Source organism: Sinocyclocheilus grahami, unplaced genomic scaffold (assembly GCF_001515645.1).
Source record: "Sinocyclocheilus grahami isolate Dianchi unplaced genomic scaffold, SAMN03320097.WGS_v1.1 scaffold245.1, whole genome shotgun sequence".
NCBI classification, from domain to species: Eukaryota; Metazoa; Chordata; class Actinopteri; order Cypriniformes; family Cyprinidae; genus Sinocyclocheilus; species Sinocyclocheilus grahami.
Genome location: NW_015505424.1, coordinates 521,370 through 536,706, shown reverse-complemented (window position 1 = coordinate 536,706; position 15,337 = coordinate 521,370). Strand labels below are relative to the sequence as shown.

General features: G+C 36.7%; 2 protein-coding genes across 2 annotated transcripts in view; both read left to right on the top strand.

The window, feature by feature from the left end:
- The first annotated feature begins 852 nt into the window (after window positions 1-852).
- On the top strand, window positions 853-8,126 carry LOC107598157 (troponin I, slow skeletal muscle-like). Its single transcript, XM_016289431.1, has 8 exons — window positions 853-1,023; window positions 1,859-1,880; window positions 1,967-1,973; window positions 2,077-2,118; window positions 2,858-2,989; window positions 3,387-3,476; window positions 4,727-4,903; window positions 6,725-8,126. Exons 2-8 carry the CDS (start codon window positions 1,867-1,869, stop codon window positions 6,827-6,829), a joined length of 567 nt encoding a protein of 188 aa, XP_016144917.1. The 5' UTR covers window positions 853-1,023; window positions 1,859-1,866; the 3' UTR covers window positions 6,830-8,126.
- Window positions 8,127-8,813: 687 nt separating this feature from the next.
- The window catches only part of lad1 (ladinin), a 20,129-nt gene continuing 13,605 nt past the window's right edge, over window positions 8,814-15,337 (top strand). The window contains 3 exon segments of the mRNA XM_016289408.1: window positions 8,814-8,965; window positions 9,939-10,064; window positions 11,393-11,693. Of these exon segments, the coding sequence (XP_016144894.1) occupies window positions 8,814-8,965; window positions 9,939-10,064; window positions 11,393-11,693 (579 nt within the window).

The following is a 15,337-nucleotide window of genomic DNA, read 5'->3' as shown; positions in this document are numbered from 1 at the left end:
TAAAAACATCACAATAACCCTCAAGTAATCCATAAGACTCCAGTCCATAATAACACTTCCTCCTGTGAAAAAGTCAATCTCCTGTTGTCTGCTCTCACATCAACATCCACCAATATATTTGTTTAGAACTGTTTTGGGCTGTTTTGGCTTGTAAACGTTTCTTGATGTGTACATATTTCTCTCCTGATTCAGACGAAAGGAACTGTAGGAAGCATTATAGTGGATAGTAACGTCTTAATAATGGATTTATTTACGACAAGCACACAACTTATCATGTCACAAGACATTAACTGATGGACTGGAGTGGTGTGGATTACTTGTGGATTATTGTGATGTTTTTATCAGCTGTTTGGACTCTCATTCTGACGGCACCCATTCACTGCAGAGCATCCATTGCTGAGCAAGTGATGCAATGCTACATTTCTCCAAACCTGTTCTGATGAAGAAACAAATTCATCTAAATCTTGGATGGTCTGAGGGTGAGAAAATGTTTCGCAAATTTTAATTTTGGGGTGAACTATTCCTTTAATCCTGACATTTTATTGTTGCCAGATGTTAGTGGACCATGTTAATGGTTGATCTACACCTGAGTTTATTCCAACAGGACACCTGTGTGGAAAAAATCACTGCCAGTAAAATGCCTCAGAAAAGCGCTGTTAGTCCTGAGAAAATCTCTAGCAACATATGTTTTGATATTTTATAAGTAATACAATGACATTCTGAACTAAGAGTGGCTTAAGTGTCCAAATACTTTTTGGAGCCACTGCATATTGACATTTCACAGCATAGCAGACGAATCAGCTCTGAGCAGATAAACTGGCACAGCAGACAGATAGTAAAGAGCCGTGGAGCCATGAGATGAACTGAACGTGTAAGGAGAGAGTGAAAGATTTGCGCTCTAATAATATCCTCCACTGACAGATTAGAGATACAGAGACGCTGTGGGTTAAATAAGAGGACACATCTCTATTCTGTTATCAATAATCAGCTTGAGGACAACACAATACAAACCCACATTGTAAGGTAAGATACTTCTACTGATGGGACATCTGCTGATCACAAGAGACATTGAAAAAATATATATTTCATGATAAACTAAATGCAAGCGGTCTTCCGTTAATTTTGAGGTACTCTTGTTTTTTTGTTTATTTAGTACATTTCTATATTTAACATCCAGACACTGTTTTATTGTCTTATTAATGGCTTTTTGAAATAGTGAAAGTCTCATTTTATCAGCGTTCTTCATCCTGACATTCTCATAACTTTCATAATTAATAAAGTCTCTCGTAATGGTCAGGTAATTATATGGGTTATTATGATGCATTAGAGAAATATAATTTAATATAATTTAATAATTCAGTTGGTGTAACTCTTCAAGAGGAGGACTACTGTTTATTGTGAATAATTTCTGCAGATAAATGTAATAATATAATCTAATCTGATATAATATAATATAATAAATTTACCCTACATAGGACAGTTGTTCTGTGTTGATATTTGTGAGTAATTGACCGTTTTCTTGCAACCTTAAGCATTTATTTTTTTCCAAAATGTACCCTTCACCAAATGCTTTACCTCTTTAGATAACTTTCTTTTTGTGGAACCGGACGGGTCCAAATTCTTGCTCTTGTATTAATCCACCTTAGAAAGTAGTAGGATCACTCATGACTTTGTTTGAGGGGTGTTTCGGTCACTGACTAGAGATATGCAGAAAATGTGAGTGGGTCAGAGGAGGTTAGGATGTGGCCGTGATGTATTCCTAAATTCAGTCAGTGGAAATTCAGTGGGAGTTCAATTTGATTTGATGTATCAAATGCATCTAGAAATCACTGAATAAAATGATTTTGCTCTCTTTTAGTTGCCAAGATGCCTGAACAAGGGTAAGTGTGGATCTTTAATACCAACAATAAACTCTGGTAATAAGTTGTCAGTATATACTAATGTACATTGTATGCTGTATTTTCAGGCAAGAGGTAAGTTATGCATTATTTTTTTCTAACAAATCAACTAAAACTTTGATTATTTGATCATCTGTACTACCTGTACTGTGGTATAACTTTCACATTTCTGGCCCAGAGGAAGTCCAAGATCTCAGCCTCAAGAAAGCTTATGCTAAAGGTTGGTTTGCAACACGTATAAATTCAACATTCACATTAAAATGTATCATTGTTTCCCTCTCAACAAGCAGCAATATTTGAGATTTAAGATTTTAATACTTGGAGGTTAGAGGTTTGTTAAAATCACTAATTCATAAGAAGAATAGTCTTTTTTTTAGTCAATAACACATCACTAGATGTCTTAACCAAGATAATGTTGGGACTGTCCCAATTCCACAATTCTAGTCTTAAAAGTAAGTGTGTACCAGGACTGAAAAATGCCAAAGCTCAGTGCCCTTAATGAACACTAAATCCAGAATATCTCAAATTATGGCTTCAGAGCAGTATTTGAGGCTAAGCGTATACCATCATTCATCATATTAATTAATATATTACATATAATCTGGTAGTAAAACACTTGCAACTGATTTGTATCACTTAATTGGAAGCACCACAATTAATAAGCAATGTCTTGTGTTACATAGGGATACTAAACAGAGATTAAGAAATTTATTTTAAAGTGCAAAGTATTGAAAACCAAAATGTGGCTCTGTAAAAACTTTACTTGCATTTTTATACAACACTGTAAGTGTGTCCCATCAGGTAATTAAACATTCTACACACTTGTGGTCCCACTTGAACACTTGGGCTAAATACCCAAAATATGCCACAGAAGTAGACAAGTTGTCAAACGCAAAGACCACGGATTGGGTATTGGGACAGTCACAGGCCCATTGACATGTATATGTGTGTGGTTTCAGAGTTTGATGGTGGCCAAGGCCAAAGAGGAGCTGGATCAGGAGATGTTGGATAAAGAGGAGGAGAAGCAGAGGTATCTGCTGGAGAAAATTCCTCCTCTGCAGACACAGGGCATGTCATTCACTGAGCTTCAGGTAACCATGCTAAATGAAGTCCCCCTCCAAACTTACAGTTTTGCTAATTTGGTGCCACACAAAAATCATCACGACTTGAAATCTAATGGTACAATCACTGCTGCTTGTGCTACTGCAACCATTGCTCATTTCATAAGGCTGATGCAAATGTCTTGCCCAATGCCTTTCTTAATTTGACTAATTGCAATGTAAATAGCCAACCATGGGCATTATTATGAGATGTATGTTTGAGTGAAACGATAAGTAGGAAAATTGCCATTTGATATTTGGTTTCTTATAACAAAAGACCTTTCTGGTTGAGCTTTTATGTTGTTAGTCGGCACCCTGTGTAATATAACACGCATTCACATAAAGAAAAGGATTCCTGAAATTCAGTTAACATTTCTGTCTCTTTTAGGAACTCTGTCAAGAGCTTCATGCTAAGATTGATGTGGTGGATGAGGAGCGCTATGATATTGAAGCCAAGGTCTTACTGAATAAGCGTGAGGTATGAAAACCACATAAGCCATAGTTTAATAACCAGCTGGACAATGTCACAAGTCACTGTCTCCATCTGCTCTATTTGTAGGCTTCTAATATTAGTGTGCAATTCTTTGTGATTGTGATTTCATGAAAAGGTGGCAGATGTTTTTTTTTACATAGGTATGGGCTATGAGCTGCCTTGCTGTCTACTCCCTACATAGGCCTAGTCAATTGCCTTCTAAGGGAAGATACGAACTGAAATGGAATCTAATTAGATACAATGTAAATAGACTACAACTGTGTCATACAAAATGTGCTACTCATGGGAATCAACTCCCAATTGATTCCAGTACAGTTTGGCATTAGCATGTTGCTAAGCTAACAACATGGGACTCTAATCAGCATAAAAATGACATCAAAGTACACACAAACATTTGCTAAAATAATACATTAATTAGTATTAAATGTATTTAGACATACTGTTCACTTTTGAAAGAATTTTGTTCATAATTGACATTTCTCTTGCTTCACTTGCTATCTTGCATGGATTTTTACATTGCAGTGCATTATGGGATTGCCATCTCCACAACAAATACGTGAGCTGTGTTTGAAATCACACACTGTCTGAGTACTACAGTGCTGCAGTACAGTATGAATGTGTGTAGTATGAATTTAATCCAGACATACTACATCATGCTGTCACTAGCTGTTTCCATCCAAAGCTGCAAATTTAAATTATGCGCAAAATTGGAATATCACATAAAACATTTGCATCACCGTTTCCATCCAGCGAGATGAAGAGAACAAAATTGTCACTTCTTGATAAACTGGTGCCAAATATCATAAAATAAAATAAAAAAGTATTCTCAGTATGAGAAGCCACTGCGGGTCTTAATCATATAATAGCAATTTATTCGGTAAATGTGTTTCCATCGTGGTTTATGCATGTTTTATTATCGGATAAAAAATTTATCCGACTCAGTTGAGTGCATACGTTTGTTATGCATATATTTTAGACTCCATGCGTATCTTGGCATTTCCATTCAGCATTTGCACCAAAATGCACATCAAATCTTTTTTTGTCTACTGTTTTATGAATAAGAATTCAGAAAATACTATTCAATTCAAAAAAGGTAGCAATGCTACCTTTGAACCTGTGAAGGTATAATTATGCTATCTATGTAGTGAGCTCACTAGCTTTTGGAACAAAGCCTTAGTGTGCATATATGTATATAGATATCTAAGCAACTAAACAAATGACCGTCCATCCTCTAGGTCAAAGACCTGAACATTAAAGTTCTGGACCTGAGGGGGAAGTTCAAGCGGCCCACCCTGAGGAGGGTGAGGGTTTCAGCAGACGCCATCCTCCGATCTCTCCTAGGCTCAAAGCACAAAGTCTCAATGGACCTACGAGCCAACCTCAAATCTGTAAAGAAAGAGGATACTGAGAAGGTATGACGTCATCTGAACATGTGAAGTTATTTGACCAAGCCATTCAAGCCATGTCAAATGGGTATGTCGATACGAATGAAACCTTATAAAACAAAACTATACACAAGTAGAAACATCATGGAACGTTCCATGTAAGATAATGGGAGGAAACTGTTAATCCTTCAAGGTTACGCCAGTGAAAACATTACTAACCTTCTAACCTTCTATCTGGACTGGCACTTGGACAAGTTGTGGATCGAGCAATAGGCAATGAAAAGAAACAATGTACCCTGACTATTCAGAGCTTAACAGAGCTCAGACAGAAGGTTGACATCACCAGAAGCAGCTGTTTGAAAGGCAGAGGCTCATGGGATATGAAGCGGAGGAGTAAAAGGCAATGATTTTAGAGTGCAAACAGTGACAATGTTCATTCTTTTCAGCGTTTGTCTTGAATATAATGCAGGTTGGGTGTTGTATGACAGACACGAGAGTGGACAACAGAAGTATGGTACACAAAAAGAAAAGCTTTTGTGTGGATGTGTAGTTGACTTCAGTGGAAATAACCTTTTTTTAATTGTATTTATTTGATCAGAGAGATGAAACGCAACACAAGAGACAAACTCTTCAATAGTGTAGCGAAACCAGCAAATTAAATGGCTGTTCAATTGAATGTCTTTGAACTGCACCAGTCGCATGCCATCGATTACCCAGCAGTGGACAGTATTTTTACATTTTAACTTTTACTTGTCTCCATTCTGAAGCATAATATTGAACCTTTTACTTCATAAAAAAAACATATTATTCCCCGTTATTTCAAACTTTAGAGTTCAGCTCCTGCTTCAACACATCATAAAGATGTCTGATTTGTGAACGAGCTGATTCGTTTCAATGGACATATTGAATCAGTTTGCAAATCGCACTGAATGATTCATTCGCGAATGGCCTAAACCAGTTATCGGAGCTGTTCACATGCCAACAAACAACTTATTGATTCAATGATCTGGTCAGACAAGTATCCAGATAAAGTCGGCATGAAATCAAAAGCAAAACTTGCGTTCATCTGCATTCATTTGAGTGCCACGCCCACATCTCAACATCCAATCAACTACTACCATAGAACCAAGTCCCAGCCCTACATTTTTTCTTTTTCGATAATCCATTAGATTCAAATTTCCATCACAATACGTTCACATCTGTCGCTACTTCTGTTTCATTGCGACTTTCTTTGCAACTAACAATCCACTGAATTGTTCATGTCTGACTCAAAATGTGCCAAGATCAGCGAGATCCTCAGAACTTCAGAAACTTGCAAGCAAGCGACTCATTTCTTACTAATTTCGAATATTACTATTAAAAACTTTCAATCATTTAATCAGAATACATGGCTACTTTTGAATGACCAGAAATATGCTTTTTAGAACTATACAGTGTATTTACAACATCTACCAGCAGGGGCTAGTCATCTTGCTAACCAGCTTAACTCTATCGATTTATATGCTGTTTAATGAGCGTGTTATTTTACACATGCATCTGCTTACATATGCGATTGCTAGTTTCTGCTTCTTCTTCACTGTTTTGATCCAGAGATTCAGTACTTCTTCAGAGGATGTGTAATAGCGCCCCCTACCGTCTCGTAAATGACGGAAAATTCCATCAATGGCGGGGAAGTCTTTAAAAAAATATCCCATTTTCCTTTGAAATCTTTCATTCAAGTGGAATCACCCAAAAGGCTAAACCCAAATTAATTACAGTGATATTCAATGGAATTTCTATAATTTGCCGATCATAAAATCATGTTTAAAAACAGCTAGTTAGTAGTAACCCTTCTGTTTCTTTCTGCAGAAGAGGCCAGTTGAGGACAGCGACTGGAGGAAGAACGTGGAGGCCATGTCTGGTATGGAGGGAAGAAAGAAGATGTTTGATGCTGCAAAAGGCCCCACCCAGTGAAACCTTGTCTAGTAAAGTTAACACACAAGATTATGCAACTTATTGTTCGGCAACTAAAAAGGATTAGGTTTAGAGCTACATACTAAATATACTATTAAATACCAGATATACTGTTATTTCAGATGTCGCTGATATTGTAATTCATTGCAACTGCTCAGCATTGGTGCAAATGGCCAATAAGTAAATAATTACTAGCTTAGTTTATATTTTATTATGTCAATATTCAGTTATTAGGAAGAGTCAATGGAAGGTGTACCAGTGCATTATTAGGATAAACAATAAAAGAGAAATATTTGTTGATGTACAAGGCTCATTATATAAGTTTAATCTTTCCAAAAGATTCCCATGCTCAGTTTGGCATGTTTCTCTGGTAGTCTGGCTGCGAATTATTGTTTACGAAAGCTTATAATCCTGACTTGCAGTGCTGAAATTAAACACATAAAATAAAAAGCACAAAAAGCTCATCCAAACTGTATGTAGGTATGTACTTGCAAAAAAAGTGTATACTAACTCAGCCAGGATAGTGTGATAATGTCGTTTTGCATGCTATATAACAGTAAAGTAGCTGAAGAATTTAAACAGATGTGCAGTGTTTCTTTGTTTAGTCTAATTTGATGCAAATGCTTAAAATGCTATTGAATAGGATCCTGCAGGAGATAGGGAGCTCGTTCAGGAAGTGAAGCGTTAACTATGAAGGCTGTCATTTGAAGACAGTGGACTCCAACCCTTATTTGCATAGTGGATATCTCTGTCTTCCCTGTGTTGGCATTGGGTGGGGTGTTCAGGCCACTTATGCATGCTGTACTTATTTAATGTTTAACAGTCAAAGTTTATTGTGACGCTCCTTACTTGGAATGCTTTTTCTCTCTACTTGCATGAGTGAATATAGAGGCAATTGTAAACTAAACAATATAGCGGAAGCATGTCACCAGATTTGTCATTCCAGTGCAGCTGCCAATTATTTCCTTTAAGACCAAACCCTGTGGTATACTGGATAGTCTACTATGGCTTTCATATCGCTCTGGCCAAAGTACAGCAGGTCTAGCTGTCTCTTATAGGTGTGGCACAGGGAATAAAGCAAACACCTCCAGCCTTTGAGCTTCAATGGATTCTGAACTGTAGAGCAAATGCCACTGTGAACAATGACATAAAGTGATGCCCTATATGCTTGACTTCATGTAAAATGCTGTATTCACGTAAGAGAAGGTTTCAAAATGTAACATTGTTTTGAAACCGAGTACATTTAAGTAATACTATGAAACAATGCAACCAAACTAAATTCAAGAATGAGTTGACAGCATGAAAAAAATAAAATGTTCCTATTACAAACTGTATTACAAGGATGTCATTGATTTATAGTAGGAATGGTCTTTATTTTGTTGAGTCACTCATGTGACAAACTTGATGATGAAAAACAAAGTATATGTAATGTTATAGGTAAAATTTTGTGTTTTTGTATTTTTTAATATATTTTTTAAGTATTCTAAAATACTTAAGGCAAGTAATGTAATGTAACAAATATATTTTAGTTATTATTTTGATGAAATATTCGGCTTCTAGCTTTCTGACATTTCATAACTAAAACCATTATGTTTATATTGATAAGTATATATAATGTAAAATGTCAATATATTTTAGTTATTATATATTTTTGGCCATTTATACCATTGCTTCTAGCTTTTTAACATTTTATTTAACTAAAACAATATAAGTTTTGAGTTTTCTCTGGGGATACAAGTCATATTTTAGTTATTTAGTTAAAATACTCTAAAAAATATATAAGGAAAATAATATTTCAATATATTTTAGTTATAACATATATTTTTGGCCATTTATTATATTGCTTCTAGCTTTTTGACATTTCACATAACTAAAACAACATATGTTTTGAGGTTTCTTTCTCAAGCAGGCTAGCTATAGTTTGTTTACTTATTCTACATCTTATTCAAATACATGTTGTATCCAGACTGAAGATGGTCACGTGATGCGGCTCTGGGGAAGGTGGGGGGTAAAGGTGGCTCACAGACACAGACACAGCGAAGAGCGCGACACTTCACACTCTCACTCCAACCGACTTCAACACAACAACACAAAAATAATGTCTATTGGCCGGAAAAACTGGTCTGCTTTGTCAACGTAAGTAGATACATTTAGCGTTTATTCTGTTTGGTCTGAACGGTTTTTGCGGTTTCTGACAGGTTGCAGAAGCTGAGGTGTCAGTGTTTATACTGATGTTATGAATGCTTGTGCTATGGACATTTGCACTTAGAAGTATCAGAACTATAAGTGGAATGCAGTTATTTTTAGGGTTTCTACTTTTTATTTCTTCGCTCTAAATTTTGTAAATAAAAATAATAATAATAATTTAAAAAAATCAAACCTTAAGATTTTGAAATAAGCAAAAAAGCCAAAAGGGCACTTACGTTTCAGAAATATAGCACCCAGGGCAACACTTCCAATATAATATTCAAAATTTACTATCGTCATCAAGTGCATTTTGGATGACAACTTTATGACTGAAATAAAAACTGAAAGACTGGACATGCAGTTGGAGTTTGTGCTGCAGGTTGTGATTATTTTGACAGTCTATGCACTCAAATGGAAAGTAATGTCATGCTTTCAGACTGAAGGCATTGAGTATCCTTTAACCAAAACAGAGCTTGACAAACCAGTTATTGCACAATGAAACACTGTTTTCAACCTGAAACACAATAGTCCACCTCTGGGATATATCATCGAGACCTTTGATCGTAATGCATCTTCTCATACTTTCAAAAAGACTGACAGAATGGATTTCAGTAGTCAGCAGCTCAGCACGTCCCTGCCGTTTCTGCCATGTGAATAGAGCTTTAAATCAGTTCAATGAAAAGTTTGAATGAAATGCTTTTATAACGTTTCACTGAAATCGAAAGTGGTTGGAGGCAAACGTTCCAATGTTTTTAAAGCTTTCAGGCAATATGGGCAAAACCTATATGTTGGGGATGCAGTAGTATAAGATGATCTAGCTTAGTTTCTACCTATCGTTTAGCATCAGTGTTCACAGAAAAGTGGAATGCTGAAAACCGTACGTTTATATGTGTTTTAAATGTGTGATGTGTTTGATCTTCAGGCTGGCTCGACAGTGGACTGTGGAGGATGAGGAAGAGGTGGAGAGAGAGAAGAGGAGGAAGACAAGGGAGTCTACGGCAGACACGGATGAAAGTCCCATTGAAGAGAACAAACCACAAACCAGTAGGTGCGAGATCAAAAAAGGACATAATTACAGAGAAAACCCAACTTTAGACAACATTAATAGTGTATTTACGCTCTCTCTTTCTACTTCAAATTGCTTAAGAGCTGTAATTGGCTTGAGACTCGAGTGATATATATCAAATTTAGGCAAATTTTGTGTTAAATATTTGCATGAAGCAATTGACCTTACAGAACATAAGGATGAGCGCTTCAGAGAGATTTAGATAAAGGTTTATGGTATCATAAAAGCGAATATGAATAGGATCTACATGTAATGTTGTAATTTGGTCTCATAATACCATGTGTGGACACTGCCCATGTTTATCAGGAAAAGCAGTTTGCCCCAAAATAAGAGTCTTGTCTGATTAACAAGTTTAGTTTACAAGTATAGTTTCATCTGATGTTCCAAAATGTCTCCCAGTGGCAGAAATGGGTGATGAATCTATCAAAGTACAAAAACAATGGAATTCTGACCCCCATGGAGGGGAACAGAAAAAAAGATAATCTCAGTTTAGTAGTACTGTCATCTCTGTGTAAAAAAAACAGTCTGCATAGTACCTTGTGAAATCATTTGTATTGAATGTGCACTTGTAGTGTACTTCAAATCTTAAAAGTATATCATCATTACAAATGTATAATTACAAATATATTTAAATGATTCAATAGAAATGGCATTAAAGTATGTTTTATTTTACCATCAGTGCTTGTCAGTACATTCAGCAGTACATTTAAACCATATTTCAAAGAAAACAGACTTATGAAATTACATATAAAGATGTACTAAAGTGGTTCAAAAACAGCACTCTGAAGTTGCATTTAATATACTGTTCATTTAAACTATAATACATTTTCATTTAATTTCAATTAACATGCAAGTGTTAATAAAACAATGCATTCAGTTTACACTTATATTCTTTTAAAGTGTATTATTTCTCTAATAAGTGGTCTTTTTAAAAATATGAAAGGGAAGTTGTGGCCTAATGGTTAGAGAGTTGGACTCGTAACCCAAAGATTGCGGGTTCGAGTCTCGTACCGGCAGGGATTGTAGGTGGGGCTGCCATACCATGACTAAGGTGCCCTTGAGCAAGGCACTGGACCCCCAACTGCTGCCCACTGCTCCGGGTGTGTGTTCACTGCTGTGTGTGTGTGTGTGGACTTTGGATGGGATAAATGCAGAGCACTAATTCCGAGTATGGGTCACGTCACTTTAATATGCTGAAGGTTTTAACCCCTTAAAGTCTTAAACCCCGTATGAATGCATGAAAATGAATTTTCAAAAGCCAACATGGCGTCAAAACTCTAAACAACGTCTCACTAATATAATGTTTCCAGTGTTACCGAGCCTGCTGATGCTGGCGACTCCGGTGGCGGTCTGGCCCAGCTGCAGCTGGATTTTGTGGAGATGTTGCGAGTCCGTGACGAACGGCGGAGGATGAGGCACGTTGAAACCCTGAGGAAGAATAAGGAGGAAGATGATGATGGCAGAGAGGGTAGCCCGGATAAGGTGCCCCATGTGGAGCTGCTGGGGGAACAGCAGGACGAGGAGCTCTTCAAGAGCGTGCAGCGCTGCGTGGAGACCTTCATGTCACCAGAACCTCCCGCCAACTCCAGAGACTCAGAGACACAGGAGAAGGTAGGAAGACATGGGTTCTCAATGTACGGGGAAGTTGTGGCCTAATGGTTAGAGAGTCGGACTCATAACCCAAAGGTTGTGGGTTCGAGTCTCGTACCGGCAGGGATTGTAGGTGGGGGGAGTGAATGTACAGCACTCTCTCACACCTTCAATACCACGACTGAGGTGCCCTTGAGCAAGGCACTGAACCCCCAACTGCTCCCCGGGCGCTGCAGCATAAATGGCTGCCCACTGCTCTGGGTGTGTGTTCACGGTGTGTGTGTGTTCACGGTGTGTGTGTGTTCACTGCTGTGTGTGTGTGCGCGCACTTTGGATGGGTTAAATACAGAGCACTAATTCTGAGTATGGGTCACCATACTTGGCCACATGTCACTTCACTACAGTGGTTCTTCTGTGTGATGTGATGCTTTTAGAGGATGTTTGCAGTGAAAGTGTTCTGAGGTCAGTTTGGGATTACTGAAACAGTAGATGTGTTCCACAACCTAGTGAGCTGACAACTTTGAGAGCACTGTCATTGTAAATGCAGACTGATATATTGTCATCAGCCGAAAGCTGTGGCCAATTGGCCAATGAACACTAGAGAAGTGGTTCTCAACTGTTTTGACTTCAGTTTCCGCAGTGTCCACAACAATATTTCCCAACCCTGTTTCTGGAAGCACCCCATCACTAAAAGTTTTCAGAATCATCCTAATCAAAAGACATCTGAATCAACTCATCAGCTCATTAGTAGAGACTTCAGTACATGAAATAATGGATGGGTCAGATACGAGAGACATCCGTACTATGTACTGCTAGGGTGACACCAGGATATTCGAAAGCCAGACAATCCTAGTTTCTGTAAATTAAATTTAAGAACGCCAGAAATTGAAAGCGGCATGTTCTTTAAGGTTCTCACTTGATATAACCAATATATTGACATGCGTATTCCAGTTGATTATGATTTCCAATTGATTAGGATTTTTACAGTACTTTTATAGTACCCAATAAGATATTTTAGATCTTGGCATAACTAGAAAAATGTATTTTGATTATAAAATTTCCCATGGAGTTTTAGGATTTTATTAATTGACATGACTTTTCCAGGTCTAGAAATCACATTTAATCACATTAGTCATTTATTCAAGTTTTCCATGACTGTGGGAACCCTGGTGGTTCTTACAAGAAAAAATAAATAAAAATGTTGATGAGGTTAATTAACATAAGACATATATTGACTTGTAGTTATTTTAACATTTGTCTTATTTCAATTAATTTAAGTTCCCCTTATATCAGTTCCAAAATCTACCAACTGCTTCATCAGCGGACAATAAACAATTATATATATTTTTTCCTTTAAGTAGTTAGTAGTAGTTATTATTTATTTTTATTGCCATGTCAGCATCTAAGGCTATCTTCATGGCAAAAACTGAGTTGCAATAATACAAGAGTTACATAAACACAAAATAAAAACTAAGCAAACAGATTAAAAAAACAGCAGTTAAAAAATATGCAAGATTTTTTAAATTAACATGATAAAAATTCTAAAATCTTTTCTGGAAAAAATCTTACTAAACAAGTCCCTAAGTGAGCGTACTTCATAAAAAAGAATGCAGAACATGCATAGAGTTGCACATGCATAGAGTTGGATCTTCACCTTTAAGCAAAAAGGCATGGGTCAATATCGACCCACTTGATCAAATCTTGTTTTAAGGGAGAGGAAAAATTTCAGGATGGATTTCTTTTTTCTTTGAATAGATATTCAAGAGAAATTATTATATTTAATAAAGTACAGAGTCTAAGGTAAACTATGTCACCCACTATCTCCATTTGCTGTAATTGTTATGATTATTAGTGCATCACTGTAGGTTTGACATATTAACATCAGACTCTACTGGAATCAACGTACAGTGTCATAAAGCATTTTAAATCCAGCATTTATGGTTGTACTATTGGGCTTGGTATGGTTTGGCGTTTGTTGTAGAACAAATACTTTGCCATTAAGAGCAATTATGAATAACTTCTTCTATATAAACCACTTTAAACCTTTGTATGTTTTGGCATGACATACTCTTTGCAAAGGTTGTAACCTGAACTGGGATCTTGTTTTTTTGATAGGGTTAAGCATCAGTTCTCACAGCAGGGGAACAATAATGTTGCAAATGACATTGTAGCATTACCCATTAGGTGCTATATATAGTAGGACAGTGAGAGTGAAACAGTCTTGTTGTATCAAGTTCACGGTATCAGCGTCTCATTGTGTTTGTCATTCACAGACATGTTCTCGAAGTGAAAATGAACTTGCTGGATGAACTTGTTTTGCAGTGGTTTAATCATAAAATCTCCTCTCTGTTATCTCTGTTGTTTTGTAAGGTGTTAGTTCTGCGCAGTGTAAATCTGACAGGTTTCATCATGTGGCTAGGGGTCGGAGGTCATCTGCTTGCTCTAAGCTGTCTCTCTCTTGTTACCAATCGTAGAGTGTGTAATTAATCATCTACAGGATTAAGAGAAAGAGCTGCGGGAGGCCCAGTCTTTCTTACACACACCTACAGGGCCTCCACATGAGAGAACATTAAGTAATTTGACCCACTTCTGAAGTGTGCTGTCACTTCTGTGAAAGCTTTAAAAACAAAGATGAATTCTCAGCCAGTGCAGCCTGTAACCAAATGCACAGCAATGCTGAAGAACTATTAAAAGACCGAAATAAATGTTTGTTCGAAACAATGTTACCAGCATCTACCAAAACAGCCATTTACAGTATGTCAGCCAATAATTCTAAATATGTTATGTGATCTCAAATCAAATGTGCCTGAATTGAAACTCAGATTACGAAATTCTGACCCACATCTTGCATCACAGTAAAAAAGTTATGGTGTACACTACAGTTCAAAGGTTTGAATTTGTATTAATACTTTTATTGAGCAAGGACACAATACACTGGTCAAAAAGGACAGTAAAGACATAATATAGTAATAGAATACATATAATGCTGATTAGGATTTCTATTTCAAATAAATGGTGTTCTTTTGAACTTTCCATTCATCAAAGAATCGTTAAAAATATCACTGTTGCAGCAAATTAAAATCAGCATTAGAATGATTTCTGAAGGATCATGTGACACTGAAGACTGGAGTAATGATGCTGAAAATCCAGGAATAAATAACATTTGAGCATATTAAAATAGAAAACAGTTATTTGTTTGCAGAGGCGGACAAAGTACACAACTCCATTACTTGAGAGAAAGTACAGATACTGCTGGTCAAATATTACTCCATTACAAGTAAACTGATTTTTACTTAAGTAAAAGTACAGAAGTACTTGCTTCTAAAAGTACTTAAGTACCAAAAGTACATTTCCTTTTTTATGTCAATGCACTGTTTTATTATTGTTGTATGTAATACTTGCAATACCTCTGAAGCAACTTACAATACATTACACCTACTGAATAGACTGACTAGCTTGTAGTATCTTTGGAATAAAGAGCTTTTAGAATGTTAAAAACCTATGGGGGAAAAACAAAACAAACATAAATAAATCATTATTTAACACCCCTACCCACCCCCACAAAAGCAGGATGGTAGTGATCTCACACAGCTCTGCACACATCTATGTGTAGCCATTCATCCACATTTGAACAGAGTGGACAGTGAAATTGCTGTAAATACAGA